At 46.0% G+C, this 24,672-nt stretch overlaps 1 protein-coding gene across 4 annotated transcripts in view; it reads left to right on the forward strand.

The window, feature by feature from the left end:
* Positions 1-1,037: 1,037 nt before the first annotated feature.
* Positions 1,038-24,672, forward strand: part of IL31RA (interleukin 31 receptor A) — a 35,981-nt gene continuing 12,346 nt past the window's right edge. For 3 of the 4 annotated variants that reach the window (XM_040420906.1, XM_040420909.1, XM_040420908.1), the window contains exons 1-10: positions 1,038-1,112; positions 6,140-6,205; positions 7,739-8,014; positions 13,110-13,224; positions 13,296-13,450; positions 14,098-14,243; positions 15,176-15,344; positions 18,819-18,895; positions 19,378-19,594; positions 22,076-22,261. In XM_040420906.1, the coding sequence (XP_040276840.1) occupies positions 1,103-1,112; positions 6,140-6,205; positions 7,739-8,014; positions 13,110-13,224; positions 13,296-13,450; positions 14,098-14,243; positions 15,176-15,344; positions 18,819-18,895; positions 19,378-19,594; positions 22,076-22,261 (1,417 nt within the window). In that variant the 5' untranslated portion in view covers positions 1,038-1,102. The remainder of the gene's footprint in view (positions 1,113-6,139; positions 6,206-7,738; positions 8,015-13,109; positions 13,225-13,295; positions 13,451-14,097; positions 14,244-15,175; positions 15,345-18,818; positions 18,896-19,377; positions 19,595-22,075; positions 22,262-24,672) is intronic. The other variant, XM_040420907.1, reaches the window with a different exon arrangement.

A 24,672-nucleotide genomic window follows, 5' to 3' on the forward strand; every position in this document is an offset into this window, starting at 1 on the left:
AAGTGGTTAACTAACTGGAATTATGTGGAGATATGGAGTAACTGAAGTTATCCTCATGCCCATGAACGTAAGGGTGGTCCGCAATGCACGGGCACCGGCCGTGGGGCATCCGCAGCGGATCGCGGACCCATTCACTTAAATGGGGTCCGCAATCCACATCCGAGGGTCCGCACCGCAAAAAAGTAGACTACTTTTTTGCGGTGCGGAGGTACGGTCAAAAACACCACGGAAGCACTACGGAGTGTGCTTCCGCACCTCATCTCCCGGATTGCGGACCCATTGAAGTAAATGGGTCCGTGATCCGTGATGCGGCTGCACTCGGCCAGTGCCCCGTGTATCGCGTACCCGGGCCGCAATACGGCCATGGGCAGCACACGTGGTCGTGTGCATGAGCCCTAAGAGTGTGAGCTCTTGAAACAAGCCTTAGTGGTGCCAGTAGTGAAGGTGAGGTATTATTGGGGAATATGAGTTATTTGAGGCCAGGTGAGGCGATGGCCTCAGGCAGGGCCATGGGCAATGAGCGCTTTTATTGTGACAAAGGGGTTAGGTTAAGAAATTGGCGGGGGGCTGTGTTTCAGTTTTCGCCTCAGGCAGCAGAAAGGCTAGGTTCACACCTGTCTGACGAGAGAGAGTCGGGAGCCTGCCACACACATTGAAGTGACGCATTTTTCGGCGGGTTCAGCGTTACCCAGCCTGTGTGATCCCCCCCTCGCTGTACACTTTCACCCGGTGCACTGTACGGTATAACGGTATATAGCCCATGGTTGTGTCCGGGGTAGTACCTTCACAGTCCAGCTGAGGAGGACTATTCTTGTGGCCATGAGGTCTTACACCTGTACTAGACCGAAGCAGTAAAGTCGTAGTAGCAGCTGACTCTGTAGATTCACAGTTGACTATACGTTGTACTTACAGTATAATTAATCCGTGAAATCTCATTGCAGGATGCAGAAATCCGCCGCTGTTTCCTGGAGGTTTTGAAACACAAGTTCCTATTTTTCTCTTGCTGTCTATAACTGAGCTTCCTCCAGCGTGGTCTGCCACTAGACCAATGTAAAGATCCTGGTCCTGGTGCCCGGGTGAGCGGATCATCATCACCGGCGGGATGGAGAAGGGTAAGACACGGAGTTTAGTCTTTACTCATATACTAGAACTGTCGATATAGGTCCCTTCAGAGAGGCCTTTACCTGTCTGCTACTCATTGGGGGTGAGAGCTACATCTATGTGCTGCAGTTATCTCCTCTGAATCCAGATGAGCAGTCGCTACAGCCTTCACTCATCCCCATAGAGCAGGGATGGCCAACCTGAGGCTCTCCAGCTGTTGCAAAACTACAACTCCCACCATGCTATAGGCTAATAGCTGTGGGCAGTGTGGGCATGCTGGGAGTTGTAGTTTTGCAACAGCTGGAGAGCCTCAGCCCCATGTACTTTAATGGGAGGCTTCAATATAGGAAGGCATAGCAGAGCTGGTGGATGCCAAATGGACGTTATTGGGGCCCAAGGCATGTTCGGCATACCCACCGAGATGTCAACACATGCTTATCTGTGAAATGTCTCCAAGGGCAGTGTTACTCAACTACGGTCCTCAGGGACCACCTGCTGGTCATGTTTTCAGGATTTCCTTAGCATTGAGAAGGTGATATGATTAGTGTCAGTGCATCAGGACTTACCACAGGTATTCATTCTGTGGGATATTCTCAAATCATGACCGGTAGGTGGGTCCCGAGGACCGGAGTTGAGAAACACTGTCTAAGGGTACGTTCGCATTTGCGGCATGCCTGATCCGGCACAAACGCTGACTGTAAGGCCTCATGCGCACGACCGTTTTTTTTGGGTCCGCATCCGAGCCGCAGTTTTTGGCGGCTCGGATGCGGACCCCTTCACAATGGGGCCGCAAAAGATGCGGACAGCACTCCGTGTGCTGTCCGCATCCGTTGCTCCGTTCCGAGGCCCCGCAAAAAAAAAATAGCATTCCCTATTCTTGTCCGTTTTGTGGACAAGAATAGGCATGTCTACAATGGGCCGCCCGTTCCGTTCTGCAAATTGCGGAAGACACACGGGCGGCTTCCATTTTTTTGTGGACCGCAAAAAACGGCACGGTCGTGTGCATGAGGCCTTAGCCATACAAAAACTGTTGCTTGCAGCAGTTCTTTTCCGTCCGAAACCCGACATTTTTTACCGGATCACCATCAGACCCCATTATAGTCAATGGGGATTCAGCGAAATCCAGCAGGCTGCTCTCTGCCGGAACAGCCTGCGTAGATGTGAACGTACCCTAACTGGTTGCTAACATTAGACACCCCCAGTCCATATGTCCTACTGGGGCGTCATAGGGGGAGTCCCCTGCTTGGTCATCCCACTCAATAGCCTCATCATACTAGCAAAGAAGGGCTGCAGCAGCTGTAAGTTTATGTTCTGCAGCAGGTAGGGCACTGTGTCCGTGCTCTTAGCGTGTTGTCTATACTGGACATAGGACCCAATGGGGGCCAAAATAGGTGACTGCAATTTCCTATACTGAACGCCACCTTGAAAAAAATCCTGTCCTGTATGGTATATGGCATCCATCTCAAACTTGCGTCCTGAGTGTATACGCCCAACAGCAGGTGTGAACGCAGCGTATAAAGAGGATGCTCTGCAGCAGAAAGGGCACCCCCTTGAAATAAATCTAGCAGAACAATTGGAGCAATGAATGTGGAGATCTCTGGATCCATCTGAGGTACAGGGCTGGTAGTAGGTTTGTTAGAAAGAGATTGTCATGTACTATATCAGGGATCAGCAACCTTCGGCACTCCAGCTGCTGTGAAACTACAACAACTCCCAGCATGCAAACATGCTCAGCTGTTCTTCTAACTCCCATAGAAGTGAATGTAGCACTCTGGGAGTTGTAGTTTAAAAACCAGCTGGAGGGCCGGAGGTTGCTATATTACTATATGATGTCTGATTTTCATTTTGTACATTAATCTTTGGATAACCCCTTTAAGGACGCCTTAGTTTCTAAAGAGACCTCTTCTTGCAGAGTGTTAATCAGTGGTTGACGCAGGGAACGAAACTTCCAGCAGTAGATAAGCGGTGCCTACGTAGCGACGCTCATCTCTGTATAATCGGGACGTGGTATACAGACAGGGTAATGGTGAACAACGGGTAACAGCGACCATTTCCTCAGCTTCAGGAAGACGTACGTCTTCCAGGAACCTTCTTCTTGCTCAACAGTTGCTTTGGACGGTTAACTCTTCGTCTTCCAGAATCTTCCGTTTCTCAACCTGCAAGTGAAATAGACCAGAAGCCAAACCGCAGGCTACAAGTTACCCCTCTGCCTGTAGATTTTTTTTATTCCGATCCTACGCTATATAGGAAAATGCATTCATCAGCCATCGGTTGCATGCCTGCAGGGTCCATGGACTGTCTGCCATCGCCCTGTGATACCTCAACAGAACAGAGCTGTTTATGGTGGCCTGGATTTTGTCTATGGAGCATCTTCTGTGCCCACAGAGAAACCTCCTCTAAGACCAGACTGCTCAGGCTTAGGTGACAGACCCTGTGCGAGCTGTAATGGAGGCCATATTGGTGGTCACCAGGCTTCACCACAAAAGGTAGAAGAACTAAGAGACTTTACAGCAGAGCAGAACTTAACAAACCACAAAGAAGTTTACTATAGCTGATGGTATAAATTGTACATGAAAATTATGCCATATCATGACAAATAAAACTTACAGGACAAGAGAAGATAACGTGGTTTCCGGAGGAGCCTTAGTTTAGGCCTCTCGAATAGGTGGACACGGAGCAAAACAAGTTGAGATGTGCCAAGTTAGTGAGATGCCTTCACTTTTTAATAACATTTAGTGCAAGTCACTCCAGTGTCATCCTTTTTATGGTGTAAAAAAAAAACAAGACCCAAGGCTATATGGTGACCAATAATGGTGAATGGTTTGGATTTTTGTGGTGTGTTACGGTCATGGCTATGTGCACAAGTCGCCATGTAGCCATCCCTTCAATCTGGGCCAATGACTTTTCCAAGATTTTTAAGCTGATGATCTATCCTCTGGATAGGTCATCAGTATCTGATCAGTGGGGTTCTAACCATCTGCATCGGTGCTCACAGTAGCGCCGTGACCTTCTCGCAGATTTGCCTAGTCCATGAGACATCACATTCATCGGTGACGTGATCTAGGTTCAGCTCAACCCCATTGAATTGAATGGGGCAGAGCTGCGATACCAAGCAATTTATGACACCAGGCTTGGTGAGCAGGGAGAAGGCCTGGCAATATGCTGCGGCTTTGCTTCCATAAAAGTTATGGCAAAAACCATGACGTGTGAATATACCCTAAGGGGTAATGCTCTATAGATGGATCAGTCCTCTGTAGCATGACGACCGCTGCTTCTAACATCCATCTTTTTTTTTTTTTTGATGGAAAAACAGTACTACTTGCAGGACTGATCTCAGACAGGAATGTCTCAAACGGATACCAAATGTGTATAACTGATGCACGGGATCCGTTATTTTTTGGGATAAAGACATGGTCATGCCAAGTTAACCACAAAGCTTTTCAACACACAAGTTCAATAGAGACTGGTCTATCGAGTTCAGGCTACGACCCTGCTTGATGATCGAGCCCATATCTCCTTCAGGTCAGGTTCTGAGGTGTTTTCTTACCTATAAATTTGGAAGGCAAACGTTCCTTCTGGACAAAGTGCTTCTCCATTGTTGCAGTCTGACACTGCAGTTGTGTAAAGCCTCATTCACACGTCAGTGTTTGGTCAGTGATTTCCATCAGTGATTGTGAGCCAAAACCAGGATTGGAGCCTCCACAGAGATAAGGTATAATGGAAAGATCTGCTCCTGTTCTGTGTTTAGAGCCGCACCTGGTTTTGGCTCAAAATAACTGATGGAAATCACTGACCGAACACTGATGCGTGAAGAGGCATAAAGGTGGATTTACAAGGGCAGATTCTCTGACAGATTATGGGAATGAACATTCCTGCAAATTCTCATTTCCGACAGTATGCCCGTGTAAATGTGCCACTGACCACCTGATGAACGAGTGAAACGCTCTTTCTTGGGGTGATCCTGATGTTCATGCAGGCACCACCGATCATAGTTTCTTGGCAGCAGATCGTTCGGTCTAAACAGCGATGTTCTGCCCAGAAACAATGCAGCTTTATGAGGACAAGTGATCACAATAGCGACCCCTCGTCCTCCTACAGTGGAGATGATTGCTGCATGTAAGTCCTCCACAAGCAGGGAACACCCATTATGTTCTGAACCTGCAGCTTCACAAGCAGGGGACACCCACTGAGCTCTGAGCCTGTGGCTCCACAAGCAGGGGAAACCCACTGAACTCTGAACCTACAGTTCAACAAGCAGGGGGACACCCACTGAGCTCTGAGCCTATGGCTCCACAAGCAGGGGAAACCCACTGAACTTTGAACCTACAGTTCAACAAGCAGGGGGACACCCACTGAGCTCTGAGCCTGTGGCTCCACAAGCAGGGGAAACCCACTCAACTCTGAACCTACAGTTCAACAAGCAGGGGGACACCCACTGAGCTCTGAGCCTGTGGCGCCACAAGCAGTGGACACCCTTTGAGCTCTGAACCTGCAGCACTACAAGCAGGGGACGCCCACTGAGCTTTGATCCACAGCTTCACAAGCAGGGGATATCCACTGAGCACTGAACCTGCAGCTCCACAAGCAGGGGATGCCCACTGAGCTCTAAACCTGCAGCTCCACAAGCAGAGGACTCCAAGTCAGCTCTGGACCTGCATCTCCATAAGCGGGTGAGACCAACAATGTCTTAACCTGCAGTTCCACCCACTGAGCTCAGCATGCAGCTCCACCAGCAGGGGATGCTCGCTGAGCTCTGAACCTGCAGCTCCACAAGCAGGGGACACCCACCGAGCTCTGAACCTGAAATTCTATAAGCAGACAAGTCCAACAGCAGGTCTTAGACAGTAGCACAGTGTAACCTGCACCCATGTACACAGATATACAGGTATATCTAATATTTTTTGCAGACATCCTTGAGTATTGTATGTTTTCCAAAATCACAAGACTTGTAAAAGAATTAACCCTCCTTACAACAGCCCGACCTGATGTACGAATGGCAGTGTTCTTGTGTAACTCTTGTCTCTTATTTCTCTTCTAGCACCTGGTTGGATGGTCTTCTGCCGGTCGCCTTGGTTTTTACTATTAGCTGCAGCACAGATATCAGGTATCTCATCATATGATGATTAGCCAAGTGAGCATCCTCCTCATCACCCAGTGTATGCTCTGAGGATGGGGGGGGGGAACAAAAGCAACCTGTGAGCCTAAGTGACCACATAATACAATCGGCTGTGCTGTATGCAGTCATGGCACAAATGGCAGCAGTCCTACTCTCGTGTATAGACAGCAAACCCTCACCGGAGGATAGGTCACCAGTATAAAAGTTGGAAAAACCCTATAAAGGGACACTTCCGCCTGAAAGGGGTTATCCAACACTAAACTTTTTTAACAGACCCCTTCAGAGTGGCTGGACCCGTGGAGGGTTTAATACTTAGCTGGTCCCGGCTCCATGGCGGCCTCCACAGGTCCCGGGTTCCTTGGAATCAGCATCCTGTTGACAGCTGTCACTAGGGGCAGACTGGGAAGTTAAAGTGACCCCGGAATAAAAACCTAAATGTGGCCCCATGTTGTACGCGAGTCCACATTGACAGAAGGCAGACAGACAGGAGACATAAGTACCTGATGTACCTAGCATTAATTAATGCTAAGAGTATCAGATCAGAATGTACTCAGTGGAGGAATTGGGCGACCCCTTGGGGCATTGGTCCACAGGGAAATTTCCCTGTAGGGTCTATGGTCGCCCCTGGCTGTCACATGACCACTGTAGCCAATCACTGCGAAACGTCACTGGGTCACATTCCGCAGGGGTGAAAGGTCACTGGAAGCTGGGAGTCTGCGTCGGGAAGCAGGTAAGTATGCTTCCCTTCGCAGGTCTGCACAGGAGTTGGGGGGGGGGGGGGGGTGGTTTGCCAAAACCCCTTCCCACCCCAACTGTTCACAATCTTTTTAAGTCTTATTTTTTTTTTTTACAGTTTTTTGATCTCCGATAACTTTTCTTGTTTTTCTATCATGTCTGTATGAGAGCTTATTCTATACAGGCCAAGTTGTATTTTTTAATGGCACAGTTTTGGGGTGCATCAGGTCAATTGTATAACTTTTAAACAAAATTTTTTGGTGACTATGAAAAAAATCAACACAATTCCACTATTGTTTTTTTTGAGGGTTTCGTTTTTACATTGTTCACTGTGTGGTAATAATGACGTTTTCCTTTATTCTGTGGGTGAGTATGGCGAGACCTACCAGTCTTATATGGTTTTTGTTATTTTTTTTCACGCGGAGAGCTATAGATTTTATTGATACAATTTTGGGATACATGGGACCTTTTGATCATTTTTTGGGTAGACGTGGTGACCTTAAATTATCCCGAATTTCTGTACCAGGTACAGGTGACTGTGCAGATGAGTCATTTTACCTGGAGACACACTGAAGACCCCTTTGATCTGTTGATCGTTGGGGGTCCCAGGGGAAAGTCTCCCACTGATCACACATTGATGGCGTCTGCTAAGGATAGACATTCCTTGAAAACCTCTTTGATCATTGTCATTTCTCTTTTTTCTAATGGTCTACAACCCATTACTTGTCGTTGGCTTTATTGTAGACACATATCTTCTTGTTCACCACGTGTGTATTTACTCCGCAGGTACTGACGGTACGATACAAGGCTCCATATCTCCACAAGTGAAATATGTTCTGAAAGGATCTGATGTCAGTTTTTACTGTATTTTGAAGACAACTGGTGTTATAAAAAAGGTGCAGTGGGAATTGGAAAAAGACCTGGCTGCGGTCTATGACATTGTCAATGACACCACCATTAAAGTCACCATACCCAACCTGTTGGCTGACACTGCGAGGGTGGCCTGCTCCATCTATATACCCAAGCGGCAGCAGCTGGATGAAATCAACATAATAAGTGGATGTGAGTATTCAGTGACAGAAAGCAGGGATCATAATGTTATCGGAAATCCTGCAAATCATTATGGAGTGACATAAATTTTTGGTTTTCACAAAGTTTGCCGCTTTGGTCTTTTTTCAGATGTTTCTATGGTATAATGAAGTACGATTATAAGCATTTCATAAGTTTATTTTTTTTGTTGAGACTCCTTGGGAGTAACGTATATCTGGCGCAGATTCTGTCGCACGCCATGTTGAGGCAGAATCTGCGACTTCTCCCCCGCTCACGCCAGGTCTAAAAAAGGGGGCATGGCGCAGGCAGAGAAGGGGCCGGGGGCCTCTAGATAACTTTGGCAATCCAGCGAAGGGGCTTATTAAGGCCGGCGTCTAAAATGCCGGTCTTAATAAATGTGCCCCTATATGTCCAGTGTTGACCCTTCTTTTTCCGGACTTCTGTCATTCGCCCTGATATGCTGGGTGTCCGCTTCTATGCCAAATCCTGACTGATGGCAACCCATTCTACCCTAGTAAGTGCTTATTAGAGATGAGTAAAGTCTTGAAAAATTCAATTTGCCAACTTAGCCGAAGTTCCCAGAGAAATTCATTCTGAATAAATTTGTCACGAATAGCTGTGAATCAGGTATACCCAGGCCTCTTTGCCATAGGGTATGGCCAAACAGAGCGGCTGTGCAGCTGCCTTTCATTTAATAATGAAGACCGCACTGTATAGTCCTTCTTCATTGTTAATGGCCGCACAGTACCTTTTATGCACCTTTAATGAGGGGCTGTTGGACAATATACAGATTATTACTGTTCTTGCCTGCAATCTCCTGCAGGTTATTTGACAGTAAACACAGAATATTAATCAGCTCTGGCATACCCACTCCTCCAACCCCAGCGCTCGCCTGCCCTACAGGTGGGAGCCCTTCTTCTACCATCTGCTTTTCCTCCTTTTCCACATCATCTAATATCAATGTGAATATGTAATCGGGAACATCCAGCTCCTCCTCTCTCTGCATCTTGCTGACTTTTCTCAGACATAGAGACTTTGAAGGATGATTTGGAAGAAATAAAACCAACAAAAGATGAGGATGGTCATCATTAAGACCTGGCCCCCCTAAGGGGCGCAGACTGAATGGTATTGGTTGGCACGCTGGCACCAGAATAATAAAGGCTTCCATCTTATTGGTATTGATAATTACATATCTTAGTTTATGGCTGATGTAGGAATAAGTCAATGTAGGAATAAATAAATAAAAATGACTCCCTCTCTGCACTGTCCCTGCAGTCTCCCTGCACTCTCCCTCTCAAATATTCTATTAATTGTTTACAGCCACACTGTCTCTAGGGCTTGTCATGTCTCTCCCTATGCTCATCTCACAGGACAATGACCATGCAGGATGAGGATTTTATAGGACATCACAGGGGATGGTTATCTGCAGATTGGCTGGCTGCACGGCATTATGGGTGATCTTGCGTTCCCGGACTTGTCTTCTCTACACTTAGTTTAACTTTGTAACACTTGCAGCTGCCATGTTCCTAAACTTCGGACCGAATTCCACTTCAAATGCTTCGCTTTGCTCAACACTAGTGCACATCACAATTTCTGTGCTTTTGTTTCTCCACCCGCTTTTTGGGATTAAGATCTGGGGAGTTTCCTGGCCATGGACCCAAAATTTGAATGTTTTGCTCACGAAGCCCCATAGTTATCACATTTGCCTTGTGACATGGTCCCTATCATGCTGGAAAAAACATTATTCATCACCAAATTGCTCCTGAATGCTTGGGAGAAGTTGCTCCTGGATGGTTGGGAGAAGTTGCTCCCCGATGGTTGGGAGAAGTTGCTCCTGGATGGTTGGAAGAAGTTGCTCCTAGATGGTTGGGAGAAGTTGCTCCTGGATGGTTTGGAGACGTTGCTCCTGGATGGTTTGGAGACGTTGCTCCTGGGTGGTTGGGAGACGTTGCTCCTGGGTGGTTGGGAGAAGTTGCTCCTGGATGGTTGGGAGAAGTTGCTCCTGGATGGTTGGGAGACGTTGCTCCTGGATGGTTGGGAGACGTTGCTCTTTTGATCCCATTCTTGATTCATGGCAGTGTTCTTAGGCAAAATTGTAAGTGAACCCACTCCCTTGGATGAGAAAGAACCCCACACATGAATGTGCTTTACATGCTTTACTGTTGGCATGACCCAGGACTCATGATACTGCTCACATTGTCTTCTCTGGACAATCATTTTTTCAGATGTCCCAAACTGTCTAAGACAATTAAGAGGTTAATGGTAACATCCATGGTAGTCTAGGGCAGTAAAAGGGTAGTAAATCATAACTTCTCTTATGGTCAAGGCTAGTGAATGGTTTAATGGTAACATCCGATGTCAGCTAGTGCAGTGAAGGAGTTGATAATAACATCCTTGGTAGTCTATGGTAGTGAAGGGGCTAATGGTTACATCTTTGGTTTTATAGGGTAGTAAAGGGTCGATAATATCACTGATTATCTAGGGCTGTGAAGGAGTTAAATGGTTATAATTCTGGTGATCTATGGCAGTGAAGAATCTAATGATAACTTCCTGGGTAGTATAGGGCAGAAACCGGTTAATGGTAACATCCCTGGTGGTTTTAGGGCAGTGAAGAGGTTAATGGTAACTTCCCTGATTATCTAAGGCAGGGAGTGAATAAGTTAATGGTAACATCTAAGGTAGACTAGGGTAATGATGGGTTTAATAGTTACATCTTTGGTGGTCTAGGTCAGTGATAGGCAAACTGCGGCTCTCCAGCTGTTGCAGAACTACAACTCCCAGCATGCAAAGACTGCCTACAGCTTTCAGCCTACAGCAGGGCATGGTGGGAGTTGTAGTTTGGCAACAGCTGGAGAGCCGCAGTTTGCCTATCACTGGTCTAGGTCAATGAAGGATGTATTCCCTGGTCTAAGGCACGGAATAGTTTATAGGGGTTATCCAGTGGTTAATATTGATAACCTATCATAAAGATAGGTCATCAATATCAGAATGGCGGGGGTCCGACACCCAGCTGCACTTCGTCTCGGAAGTGCAGTGTAATACAAGCACCCGTTTCATTTAAGTGAACAGTGCGGGTACTTGTAATTACACTACACCATAGCTCCACTGGAAACGGGATGTAGTGTAATGATGAGGAAGCAGTGCTCGCATGCAGCACCACCTCCTCATGTCGCAGCTGACCGCAGGCTGTCCGACCCCACCGATCTGATATTGATGATCAATCCTGATGATAGTGCAGTGAAGAGGTAAATAGTAACATCTCCAACGGTCTAGGACAGCAAAAGAGGTTAATGAAAATATCCCTGTAATCAGGGCAATAAAGGAGTTAATGATTACGTCCCTGGAGGTATAGGGCAGAAAAGGGTTAATGGTAATATCCATGATTTTCTAGGTCAGTGAAGGAGTTAAATGGTGGTCTGGTGACAGTACAGAGTTTAATGATAACTTTAAAAGTGGTCTAAGCCAGCAAAGAGATTAATAATGCAATTGGCACTTGTGGCTTGTGTGGGCCCCGTCCTTTCTGGGCCCCTACGAATCCGACTCTACTGCACAGGCTGGATGTCCCCCTTTGGTGTTAACGTACCCTAAAGCTTTCCCTTATACACTGACGAGCAAAAGGGTAACAATGTTTTAAACTTTTGACTTTCAGGCTCCATATCTCACCATCCCCTACAGCTTCGAATGCGAGACTACCATCATTTTATAGACAATCCTCTTGACTATCTGAAACATAAATTGGACAACTATTTATCCTATGATTAGTTCTGCAGATTCTTGTCATGTAATTGCATTGTTACTGTTTTGCTCCTAAAATTCTAAATTTTAATTTTTATTATTTTGTAAACCCACCTTTACCTTTCAACACTGCCTAAATCTTTCTGAGCATCAGATTCAAGCATGTCTCAACTTCAACTCTACCCACAAGTGTTCGATTGGGTTGAGGTCTGGGAACTGTAGGAACCAATCCAGCACCTCTACTTCATTGTCACTGAACCATTGCTTCGCCAATCTCAACGTATGTTTCGGGTCGTTGTCCTGCTGGAACACTATGTCGTCCTTTTCATACCCATAGTACTTGAGTGTACGAAGTAACTCATCTTGTAGGATACTCGCATATAGCTCAGCATTGAGACCACCATCCATCCTGGTCAAGTATCCAACGCCTTTGGCTGTGAAACAACCCCATCTCATCAGGCTTCCTCCACCGAACTTGACAGGTTCTTCCAGACCCATTTACACCCATACGAGCCCAGTCTTATTGATGTTCATCTCATCGCTCCAAATCACCCGTTTCCAATCTTCTACTGTCCACTGTTCATACTTTTTTGCAAACTCTAGCTGATGTTTCTTATGAGGATATTGAAGTCGAGGCTTCTTCACCTTTATTCGGGCCACCATTCCAGACTTTCTAGGTGCTTGCATGGACGTCTGTGATCTCACTATTACGAAGCACACGAACCGCCTCCACTGCCGTATTCGTCGCTCCAGAACTGATAGACCTTGTGATGACTCTGATATTTTTCCTGGACGTCTACCTCTTGGCTTTGGACAGGATGAACGGACTTCATTTCCTATTCTTCTGCCATGGCTCTCACATGATGCAGTTTGGCTATTTTCTTGGTTGAGATACCGCTATCGATGAGCTGGATGATGTTGTTTCTCTTTTCTTGGGAGATCTTCTTTATGGCGGCTCCTGGATTCGGACCAGTGACCTGTCGCTTGGGAATCAACCTAATAACACACTGAGCAATCAGGGAATGTGAGGACAGGTTGTGATTTGTAGTCTACAAGAAGAAAAAGATTGTTCCACCACTGGGAGCAAAACAGTAACAAGGCAGTTACATGAGAATAATCTGCAGAACTAATCATAGTACAAGTCCAATTTATGTATGAGGTGATTGTCTATAAAATGATGGTAGTCTCACGTCCGAAGCTGTAGTGGATGGTGAGATATGGAGCCTGAAAGTCAAAAGTCCAAAACATTGTTTTCCTTTTGCTCGTCAGTGTACTTCCCTGGGGTGCACTGTGTGGATGCAGTCTTATAGTCCTCCACGAAGGTGCACTAAATAAAGTGTCAGTCTGATCTGATCATTTTCGCTCTTTACAGATCCACCAGAAGTTCCCAAAAATATCTCCTGTATGTATTTCCACACACAGAATGTCACGTGCAGCTGGACCCCCGTAAAAGACCACAAAATCCCCACAACCTTCAACCTGACTGTGTAAGTGTGACTGCTCTGTGCTCCAGTCTGTACGGTTACGTCTCTGACCTCATTCACCTTCTGATGGACAGGCTCAACGACCCCGAAAAGAAGTGCTTACCAGACACAAACTCCTGCTCCTTCCTCGTCGGACATGAGTTCGGCAGAGAATATAATCTGCAACTTCAGGTGGAGAATGGACTGGGCAAAGCAACAAGACAATTCACAGTGAAGGCTGCAGAGATAGGTAAGACCTCTGATTGATGACTATTTGTGAACCAGAATATAGGACTGCAGCGTATCATCAGTTTAACTGTTTTGCAAACTTTATAATATATGTTATCAGGGGACCGGGACCTCCTCATCTTCTTCACCATTTTCCTGCTTGCATCCCCTCTGTAATTATTCAGAAACCTTCTCAGCCACCAAAAAAAATCCATCTAGTGTAAAACAGTAATTAGAAGGCAGGGAGGTGGGGAGAGGAGGGGGATGCAGCTGCAGTTTCTTCCTCAATGTTTCACTGAAATGGCAGAAGGTAGGGGACATCTGAACTGATCAGAATACACAGCTCTTACATCATTTAGGGAAGAAGGTCCCCAACCAAACCTATCCAGCATCGACCACATTACCCAACTCCACTTGTCTCCCAAGTGAACGGGGGATTGACAATATTAAATCAATCCTTGTTTTCTTCAGCAGCAGAAATCCAGGTACAGTGAGGTTCTCCACGTAGACATTAGGTTGTTGTCAGGTCCTGGTGATCCTAGCAGGACTGTTAGAGTTTAGTGGTGCAGGAACGGAGCAGGATCTGTACCTGAGAATATTACAATTCAGTGTTTATACCACAACTGTTACATTTACCTATTGCTTCTGATTTATCTCTTATTTCTTTAGTGAAAATGGATCCTCCTGATATCCTGTCTTTGGAACCACTTCAAGACTCATCCTTCTTAATATCATGGAGAAGACCAGCCCTGGCACCACATGAACTAGATGTGACATGTAGCATGAGGTACAGAGAGCTACAGGATGATGAGTGGGTCAGTATTACAGATACTAATGGATATTCTGCACCAAAGAGATCATTTATACCTGAACCTCATACATTACATTACTTATCCTGTACTGATCCTGAGTTACATCCTGTATTATACTCCAGAGCTGCACTCGCTATTCTGCTGGTGGTGTCACTGTGTACATACATTACTTATCCTGTACTGATCCTGAGTTACATCCTGTATTATACTCCAGAGCTGCACTCGCTATTCTGCTGGTGGAGTCACTGTGTACATACATTACTTATCCTGTACTGATCCTGAGTTACATCCTGTATTATACTCCAGAGCTGCACTCACTATTCTGCTGGTGCAGTCACTGTATACATACATTACATTACTTATCCTGTACTGATCCTGAGTTATATCCTGTATTATACTCCAGAGCTGCACTCACTATTCTGCTGGTGCAGTCACTGTATACATACATTACATTACTTATCCTGTACTGATCCTGAGTTATATCCTGTATTATACTCCAGAGCTGCACTCACTATTCTGCTGGTGCAGTCACTGTGTACATACATTACTTATCCTGTACTGATCCTGAGTTACATCCTGTATTATACTCCAGAGCTGCACTCACTATTCTGCTGGTGCAGTCACTGTGTACATACATTACATTACTTATCCTGTACTGATCCTGAGTTACATCCTGCATTATACTCCAGAGCTGCACTCACTATTCTGCTGGTGCAGTCACTGTGTACATACATTACTTATCCTGTACTGATCCTGAGTTACATCCTGTAGTGTACTCCAGAGCTGACTTCCTTTCTGGGTGACCACCTTGTTTCTTCATGTAGCTACACAGTAGCAAGTAGTCACATGAAAGTAATGGAGGAAATATTATAAATGATTGGCTGGGTATCACACTGAGAGGACAGCCTTACATGTGACATATTCTGTCATCTCAGGACTGCACCCCTCACCTGTACATGGAGAGAGAGAAGAAAATGATCTACAGTCTCAGCGGACTCCATGCTTTCACGGAGTATGCAGTGTCTCTAAGGTGCACTGGGAGCACTGGTCAGACGTGGTGGAGTGAGTGGAGCGGAGAGCTCGCAGGAAGGACGGCAGAACAAGGTAACAGGGTGGACGACAACCGCTTGGCCTTGGGATGTGACAGCAGCTTCAGGCTAAATGTTGAGTAGCATCTGAGACATCTCTTCCCAATGTTATAGAAGCCTAAAACGTAGGATGACTGATCAGCACTATACAGAGCTGGATACAGGGTTTATGTGAATATTTGGAAATTGTGCACGTATGTGTTTACATGTATATATGGAGCGTGCTTGAATGTAGTGGGCGTGCATAGTTCTAGAGTTCTGGATGTGGTACAGTATCTGTGCATGAACTCTCTTCTGTTACTGTTCATGTGTACTAAACATAGGTCTACACAGCGCACTGTATTAGGGTGTGCCTCAGAGGCCGTGGCAGGATAGAGATACAGCGTGCTATGATATGGTGCCAGAACCAAGCCTAGTGCATAGATACAGTATCAGAACCAAGCCTAGTGCATAGATACAGTATCAGAACCAAGCCTAGTGCATAGATACAGTATCAGAACCAAGTATAGTGCATAGATATAGTATCAGAACCAAGTATAGTGCATAGATATGGTACCAGTACCAAGCCTAGTGCATGAATATAGTATGAGAACCAAGCCTAGTGCATAGATATGGTACCAGAACCAAGCCTAGTGCATAGATACAGTATCAGAACCAAGTATAGTGCATAGATACAGTATCAGAACCAAGTATAGTGCATAGATATGGTACCAGAATTAAGCCTAATGCATAGATACAGCATGAGAACCAAGCCTAGTGCATAGATATAGTATCAGAACCAAGCCTAGTGCATAGATACAGCATGAGAACCAAGCCTAGTGCATAGATATAGTATCAGAACCAAGCCTAGTGCATAGATATAGTATCAGAACCAAGCCTAGTGCATAGATATAGTATCAGAACCAAGCCTAGTGCATAGATATGGTACCAGTACCAAGCCTAGTGCATGAATATAGTATGAGAACCAAGCCTAGTGCATAGATATGGTACCAGAACCAAGCCTAGTGCATAGATACAGTATCAGAACCAAGTATAGTGCATAGATACAGTATCAGAACCAAGTATAGTGCATAGATATGGTACCAGAATTAAGCCTAATGCATAGATACAGCATGAGAACCAAGCCTAGTGCATAGATATAGTATCAGAACCAAGCCTAGTGCATAGATACAGCATGAGAACCAAGCCTAGTGCATATATATGGTACCAGTACCAAGCCTAGTGCATAGATAAAGCATGAGAACCAAGCCACGAGTGCATATATACAGTACCCAAGCCAAGCCTAGTGCATATATATGGTACCAGAACCAAGTGTAGTAAAATAGGTTCAATAATCGTACACAGTTTACTACATAGCTTCAACAACAGAGCGAAGCATACAATTACATTAACAGAACCAAGCTTACTGCATAGATACAATTACCGTCTAGTACATGGATAGGATCCCAGGGCCAAGTTCAGTACATAGACCTAGTACCGGAACCAGAAGGATTGCCGCCGGGCTCTGCTGTGTGTTGTCATGCATGTAGACAGCGATTAGTCATCGAGTCAGATCCATCTTCCTCCCCAAACTGAGTTGGCATTTTAGTCAATGATACCACATCATATTGGTTTATTTTGTTTATTCGATTTATTATTATTATTTTTTTAATTAATATTTTATTTATTTTTTAACTACAGTCGTGGCCAAAAGTTTTGAGAATTACATAAATATTGGAAATTGGAAAAGTTGCTGCTTAAGTTTTTATAATAGCAATTTGCATATACTCCAGAATGTTATGAATAGTGATCAGATGAATTGCATAGTCCTTTTTTGCCATGAAAATTAACTTAATCCCAAAAAAACCTTTCCACTGCATTTCATTGCTGTCATTAAAGGACCTGCTGAGATCATTTCAGTAATCGTCTTGTTAACTCAGGTGAGAATGTTGACGAGCAGAAGGCTGGAGATCATTATGTCAGGCTGATTGGGTTAAAATGGCAGACTTGACATGTTAAAAGGAGGGTGATGCTTGAAATCATTGTTCTTCCGTTGCTAACCATGGTGACCTGCAAAGAAACGCGTGCAGCCATCATTGCGTTGCATAAAAATGGCTTCACAGGCAAGGATATTGTGGCTGCTAAGATTGCACCTCAATCAACAATTTATAGGATCATCAAGAACTTCAAGGAAAGAGGTTCAATTCTTGTTAAGAAGGCTTCAGGGCGTCCAAGAAAGTCCAGCAAGCGCCAGGATCGTCTCCTAAAGAGGATTCAGCTGCGGGATCGGAGTGCCACCAGTGCAGAGCTTGCTCAGGAATGGCAGCAGGCAGGTGTGAGCGCATCTGCACGCACAGTGAGGCGAAGACTTTTGGAAGATGGCCTGGTGTCAAGAAGGGCAGCAAAGAAGCCACTTCTCTCCAAAAAAAACATCAGGGACAGATTGATCTTCTGCAGAAAGTATGGTGAATGGACTGCTGAGGACTGGGGCAAAGTCATATTCTCCGATGAAGCCTCTTTCCGATTGTTTGGGGCATCTGGAAAAAGGCTTGTCTGGAGAAGAAAAGGTGAGCGCTACCATCAGTCCTGTGTCATGCCAACAGTAAAGCATCCTGAGACCATTCATGTGTGGGGTTGCTTCTCATCCAAGGGAGTGGGCTCACTCACAATTTTGCCCAAAAACACAGCCATGAATAAAGAATGGTACCAAAACACCCTCCAGCAGCAACTTCTTCCAACAATCCAACAACAGTTTGGTGAAGAACAATGCATTTTCCAGTACGATGGAGCACCGTGCCATAAGGCAAAAGTGATAACTAAGTGGCTCGGGGACCAAAACGCTGACATTTTGGGTCCATGGCCTGGAAACTCCCCAGATCTTAATCCCATTGAGAATTTGTGGTCAATCCTCAAGAGGCGGGTGGACAAACAAAAACCCACTAATTGTGACAAACTCCAAGAAGCGATTATGAAAGAATGGGTTGCTATCAGTCAGTAATTGGCCCAGAAGTTGATTGAGAGCATGCCCAGTCGGATTGCAGAGGTCCTGAAAAAGAAGGGCCAACACTGCAAATACTGACTCTGCATAAATGTCATGTAATTGTCGATAAAAGCCTTTGAAACGTATGAAGTGCGTGTAATTATATTTCACTACATCACAGAAACAACTGAAACAAAGATCTAAAAGCAGTTTAGCAGCAAACTTTGTGAAAACTAATATTTGTGTCATTCTCAAAACTTTTGGCCACGACTGTACAAGGAATCAGATTAGATTAGGTTAGATTTCTGCTGCCGGTTGTCACTTACAATAAGGTTTTTTGAAAATCTAATTTAGCCAACCACAGATAAAAATGCTCTAGATGCGTCCCTCATTTGGCCGCTGCCACCAGCACTGTCCCATCCTGGCAGCATTGTGCTTCTCTGCATGACTCCAGTGAGTGTCTCGTCTGTGTGCACCGACCTGTCATTAATGATAACTGTTCTCTGCTTTAACATCTCTCTCTGCGCTCAGCACCGCTGCACAGTGTTGAACTATGGAGAGCGATCAGCCCCACAGGCCGCAGAAGACTTGTGTATCTGAGCTGGAAGGTGAGTGTGGTCAGTATATAAGGAAGCTTATTGGTATGATATCCAGCACACAAAGAGATAGGGGAAAACCTGTATTCATGTAACACAGAAAAAGGTGGAAGAAGGTGGAAGAAAAGACAAATAAATCCTAAAAAGGAAAAATTCTGTCTTCCTGCAGCCACCACTAGGGGGAGCTCTCTGCATGTGGATTTATACATCTGCTATAGAACACAATGGAGTTATTTACATTTGTATGCAGTGAGCTCCCCCTAGTGGATGCTATAAGAAGATGCTATGACAGCGGGAAAGCAGGTCAGTGACAGGACCCTGCCCACCAGGGATCTCAGGGGCATTAAGGGCATCTTAAAATCGAGATAGAAAAATCATGTGGTTAATAATGACTGGTTGAGGGGTAGCTGTATGTGGTACCCCAATACCTTCCTGAAAAGTTTTACTCTGCTTCCTATAGTCACCATATATGTCGGTGTACATTATTTCTATAGGAGAGATCCGGTCTACGGCGCCCCGGGATCACACTGGGCTACGACGTTCAATGGTTTACTGAGGACAGAACTTCCGACTCCTGGAACAAAACCACAAAGCGCCATGAAATGACGTTAAATATGTCTGAGGAGGCTCATGTCGTATCTGTGGTACATTTCAACTCTGCGGGAAGCTCCCCGAAGGCTACATTGAGAATCCCAGCCGCTGGGGAGAAGAGTAAGTAGCAGAAGGTGCAGGTGTGAATGTCTACTATAGTCAGCGGGAACTCTGATCACCCAGTCACCCACCTGCACATTAGCGTGCATTGACTCTTCTCACTGCAGTCATCAGCCCTGACGTACAGCCTGAAAACTAGCAAGAACCTGGTCCACAGAGGGGTCTGCATTGGCTAATAATTGACCTACAGTTAGTTACCTATAGGTGGCAGTAGAGAGCGAGTTTTCTTCCTTCTGGAGGAGAGCTCATTTGCAAATTTTTCCCATGGAGCATTGCCTGTGAAACTCCAGCTGGATCTCCTCAATGAGTTAAGGGAATGTTCAAAACTCAAATTTTTAATTGCAAAAATGAATTAGTTGCTTGGTAAGGGTACTTTCACACTTGCCTTAAACTTTTCCGCTAATGAGTTCCGTCCTAGGGGCTCTATACCGGAAAAAAACTGTTTTATCCTAATGCATTCTGAATGGAGAGCAATCCGTTCAGGATGCATCAGGATGTCTTCAGTTCAGTCACTGTACGGTTTTTGGACGGAGAAAATACTGCGGTATTCTGCGGTATTTCCTCCGTCCAAAATTCCGGGACACTTGCCGGAATGCCGGATCTGGCATTATTTTCCATTAAAATGCATTAATGCCGGATCCGGTATTCTGCCACTTTTCTATACCTGGACAAAAGTCTATACCCGGAAGTGATGTAGCTGCACCGGAAGTCACGTGGACGCGTTGGAATCAGCTGGAGGAGGGGGGTGTGCGCGCTGCGCAAGCGCATTCGGCTAAAGTATAGTAATCTGGCAGAACACCGCAAGCCCGTAATCTACATTAATTTGTACGCTCGCTGCGCTCGGCATTTGCTAAAACTAACTCTATGCCGCCATTGATAGTAAAGAAAGAGATGGATAGTAAAGAAATGGAGGGCTGGGAAAATGCAGGGGCGTTCTGCCAGATTACTATACTTTAGCCGAATGCGCTTGGGCAGCGCGCACACCCCCTCCTCCAGCTGATTCCAACGCGTCCACGTGACTTCCGGTGCAGCTACATCACTTCCGGGTATAGACTTTTGTCCGGGTATAGAAAAGTGGCAGAACACCGGCCCTAAGTGTTTCGGAAAAACGGATCCGGTTTTGCGGTCTGCGCATGTGCAGACCTTTAAATATGTGAAAAAGATAAATACCGGATCAGTTTTTCCGGATCCGGTATTGCAATGCATTTGTGAGACATATCCGCATCTGGATCCGTCTACAAATGGTATCCGTTTGCATACAGATTGCCGGCAGGCAGTTCCGGCGACGCAAGTGTGAAAGTACCCTAACCAGCGAGGTGCATACAAATTACAGAAATAGGGTAAGTTCACGTGGTGCAGATTTGTGGCACACAATTTGGGGACTGTCCTTTAGTTCTTAATGGGTGATGAAAGAATCCATGCGCCTGCTGCAGAAGCAACTCACTCACATGTATGGAGTGGGTCCACATGCACTGACATGTCTACAACAAATCTGTGAACTTACCCTTTAAAGGGGTTATCCCATGATTAACATGTATAACTAAAGGGGTTGTCCAGGCTTTTTCTACTGATGACCTATGAGATCGCCGGGGGTCCGACACCTGGGAACCCCGCTAATCAGTTGTTTGAGGAGACGGCTGTCCCATAGACATACAGCGGCGAGCAGGAAGAGAGAAGGGAGACGGCGCGCGCGCAACGCACGCGCCATCTCCTCATGCAGCAGATCGGCGGGGGTTGCCAGGTGCCGGACCCCCGCCGATCCGATATTGATGATCTATCCTAAGGATAGATCATTAATAGAAAAAGCCCAGACAATCCGTTTAATATTAATTAGACATCATGTAGTACATGACAGTCTATTTCTAAGAAAGCTAGAACCAGCCCTGTACCACAAATGGATCCAGAGATCCGCCCTATTCATTGCTCCAACTGCTCTGCTGAAGCTGGTAAGTCAGGGGCGTGACCTTTCTGTTGCAGCTCGGGGAGTGTGTCCTTTCTGCTGCAGCTCTCTTCCTATCTCACCTCAGCAGGCAGCTCGAAAGACAGAACCGAGCATGTGCGTCCACCTCAGTGTAATAAGAAACAAAACAAACAGGTGGCGCTATAGAGATAAATTCAGTGGCTAAAATACATTTTTAATTGCATGCAACTACAGAAGTGTTCAGATCCAGGTCCTGGTTTGAAAACTGCAGAATATTTTTTTGTGGGACAAACCCCTCTATCCCCTTCCCTGATATCAGCAGTACATGTACGGCAGATGTCAGGACTTTAAAGATGGCGCATTACCCAGCAGACATCGACAATAATGTCCATGATTGCAGACAACGCCGATCTCATGCATTTAACTTCTCACGAGCTGTGGTCGATTGCAACAACTGTATCTGAGGAAGGGGCGATACCTCCGACACCGAGGGTCTCAGAGCCCATTCTATTAAGTCCCTATGAAAGGACTAATTGCAAATGTTTTTGTTTTTTTTACAGCTGGAGAAGCCACGTGCAGCCTTCAGATATCCACGGCAGCCGCTGAAGACGTCACCGTCACCTGGACGGTTAAGAATTTGCACTTCCAGAGATTTGTGCTGGACTGGTGCATTGCCTCGGGAGTCGGCCTCTCTAATATATCATTTCAGTACGTGGAGAATTCATCAACATGGACCATCGAGAAAGGTAGAAAATCCCAGCCCCGTTATATTCTCTAAACCTCCCCCTCTGTGTATATAATACGCCATTCAGCTCGCTTCCTCTATATACTCCCAATCCTGGTATTGCTATCATTGAATATAATTTTACATCTTATAGGTATAAGCTACAGAAAAAGTCAAGTTTTCAGATACTCCATATTATTTATAGTCTCCTATTCTTCAGAGCTGCATTCATAATTCAGCTGTTTCCTTCAACACCAGGGACGCCCCCTTTCTGAGCTCCTATGATTCAATGCAGCCTTATATCATTTCTCTTTGTCTGACGATGACACCTCTCACAATGCAAACCAGTAGAGCTCGGTGCAGACACTGAACAAACAGGGAATGTTGCATGATGGCTTCTGAGAGGTCCGCCGAGGTTATACAAGACCGTGTATCTTCCTCTAGGTATGGGACACCCAGTTAGAGGGTGCTCTGCAGCAGGTGACACTACCGTTCACTTAACATGGCCGATGCTTGGTAACAAGTGGCAGCCTCAAACTGCGGCCCTCCCGCTGTTGTAGAACTACAACTCCCACAATGCCCTGCTGTAGGCTGATACCTGTAGGCTGTTCGGGCATGCTGGGAGCTGTAGTTTTGCAACAGCTGGAGGGCCGCAGTTTGAGGATGCCTGCATTAGATGGTCAGATGGTTCAAAGAAATTGGAGTGGTCGACCGACCTTAAGGGCTCTTTCACATGAGCGGATGCCGTGCGGGTAATCCTCTGCGTGAAAGAGAGCAAAGCCCCGTTCCGGACAGCAGAGACACGCAGTATTAACATGACGGATAATGCTCCGTGCCTCTCTGATCTTTTTACTATAAAATCACAGTGAGATAAAGTTGTCACCGTGATTTTGTAGTAAAAAGGTCACAGAGAGGCACGGAGCAGCATCAATCTGACCAGCTGTCCGGAACGGGGCTTGGCTCTCTTTCACGCAGTGGATTCCACGCACGGCATCCGCTCGTGTGAAAGAGCCCTTAGTGTAATGCAGGGATACCCAACCTGCGCCCCTTTAGCTGTTGCAAAACTACTCCCAGCCTATAGCTATCAGGGCATGTTGGGAGTTGTAGTTTTGCAACAGCTGGAGGGACATAGGTTGGGCATCCCTGGTCTAATGCTTTTGGCCAGCTTAGGTTTTGGCTGTTTTCTGCCACCATTGGTCTGTGTTTCTTGATATACAGTTCTGTACAAATGCTGAAGACAGTTCTTAGTGACATTGGCTGGATGTTTGGGGTCGTTGTCCTGTCGCAGAATACATTTTATGCTAATCAGATGCCTCCCTGATGGTCATACATGATGGGTAAGTATCTGCCTGTATTTCTCAGCATTGATGACACCATTAATACTGATCAAATCCTCAACATTTGCTGAAAACTTAGTGTGGTAGCTGAAGGACACATCATGGTTACTTCCATTCCAAATCGGAAGATGTCCAGCAGTGCCAAAAAGCCATACCTTTGATGTGGAAACATAGCCAAGCGACTCAACTATGCACGGACACATAGGAACTGGGGTATAGAAAGATGGCAGCAGGTGCTCTGGACTGAGAAGTCAAAATGAAAAAATACTTGGCTGTAACTGAATGTAGTTTGCTGAAGGAATGGAGAGCGGTGAGCGTCTGCAGGCAGCAGTGAAGATGGTGGAGAGCGGTACAATAATGAGGGTCTGCAGGCAGCAGTGAAGATGGAGGAGAGCAGTGCAATAATGAGGGTCTGCAGACAGCGGTGAAGATGGTGGAGAGCGGTACAATAATGAGGGTCTGCAGGCAGCGGTGAAGATGGTGGAGAGTGGTACAATAATGAGGGTCTGCAGGCAGCAGTGAAGATGGTGGAGACCGGTACAATAATGGGGGTCTGCAGGCAGCAGTGTAGATGGTGGAGAGCGGTACAATAATGGGGGTCTGCAGGCAGCAGTGAAGATGGTGGAGAGCGGTACAATAATGAGGGTCTGCCGGCAGCAGTGTAGATGGTGGAGAGCGGTACAATATTGAGGGTCTGCAGGCAGCAGTGAAGATGGTGGGAAGTGGTACAATAATGAGCGGCTGCAGGCAGCAGTGAAGATGGTGGAGAGCGGTACAATAATGGGGGTCTGCAGGCAGCAGTGAAGATGGTGGAGAGCGGTACAATATTGAGGGTCTGCAGGCAGCAGTGAAGATGGTGGGAAGTGGTACAATAATGAGCGGCTGCAGGCAGCAGTGAAGATGGTGGAGAGCGGTACAATAATGGGGGTCTGCAGGCAGCAGTGTAGATGGTGGAGAGCGGTACAATAATGAGGGTCTGCCGGCAGCAGTGAAGATGGTGGAGAGGGGTACAATAATGAGCGTCTGCCGGCGGCAGTGAAGATGGTGGAGAGCGGTACAATAATGGGGGTCTGCAGGCAGCAGTGAAGATGGTGGA

The sequence above is a fragment of the Bufo bufo genome, chromosome 2 (genome assembly GCF_905171765.1).
Source record: "Bufo bufo chromosome 2, aBufBuf1.1, whole genome shotgun sequence".
In the NCBI taxonomy this organism is placed as follows: Eukaryota; Metazoa; Chordata; class Amphibia; order Anura; family Bufonidae; genus Bufo; species Bufo bufo.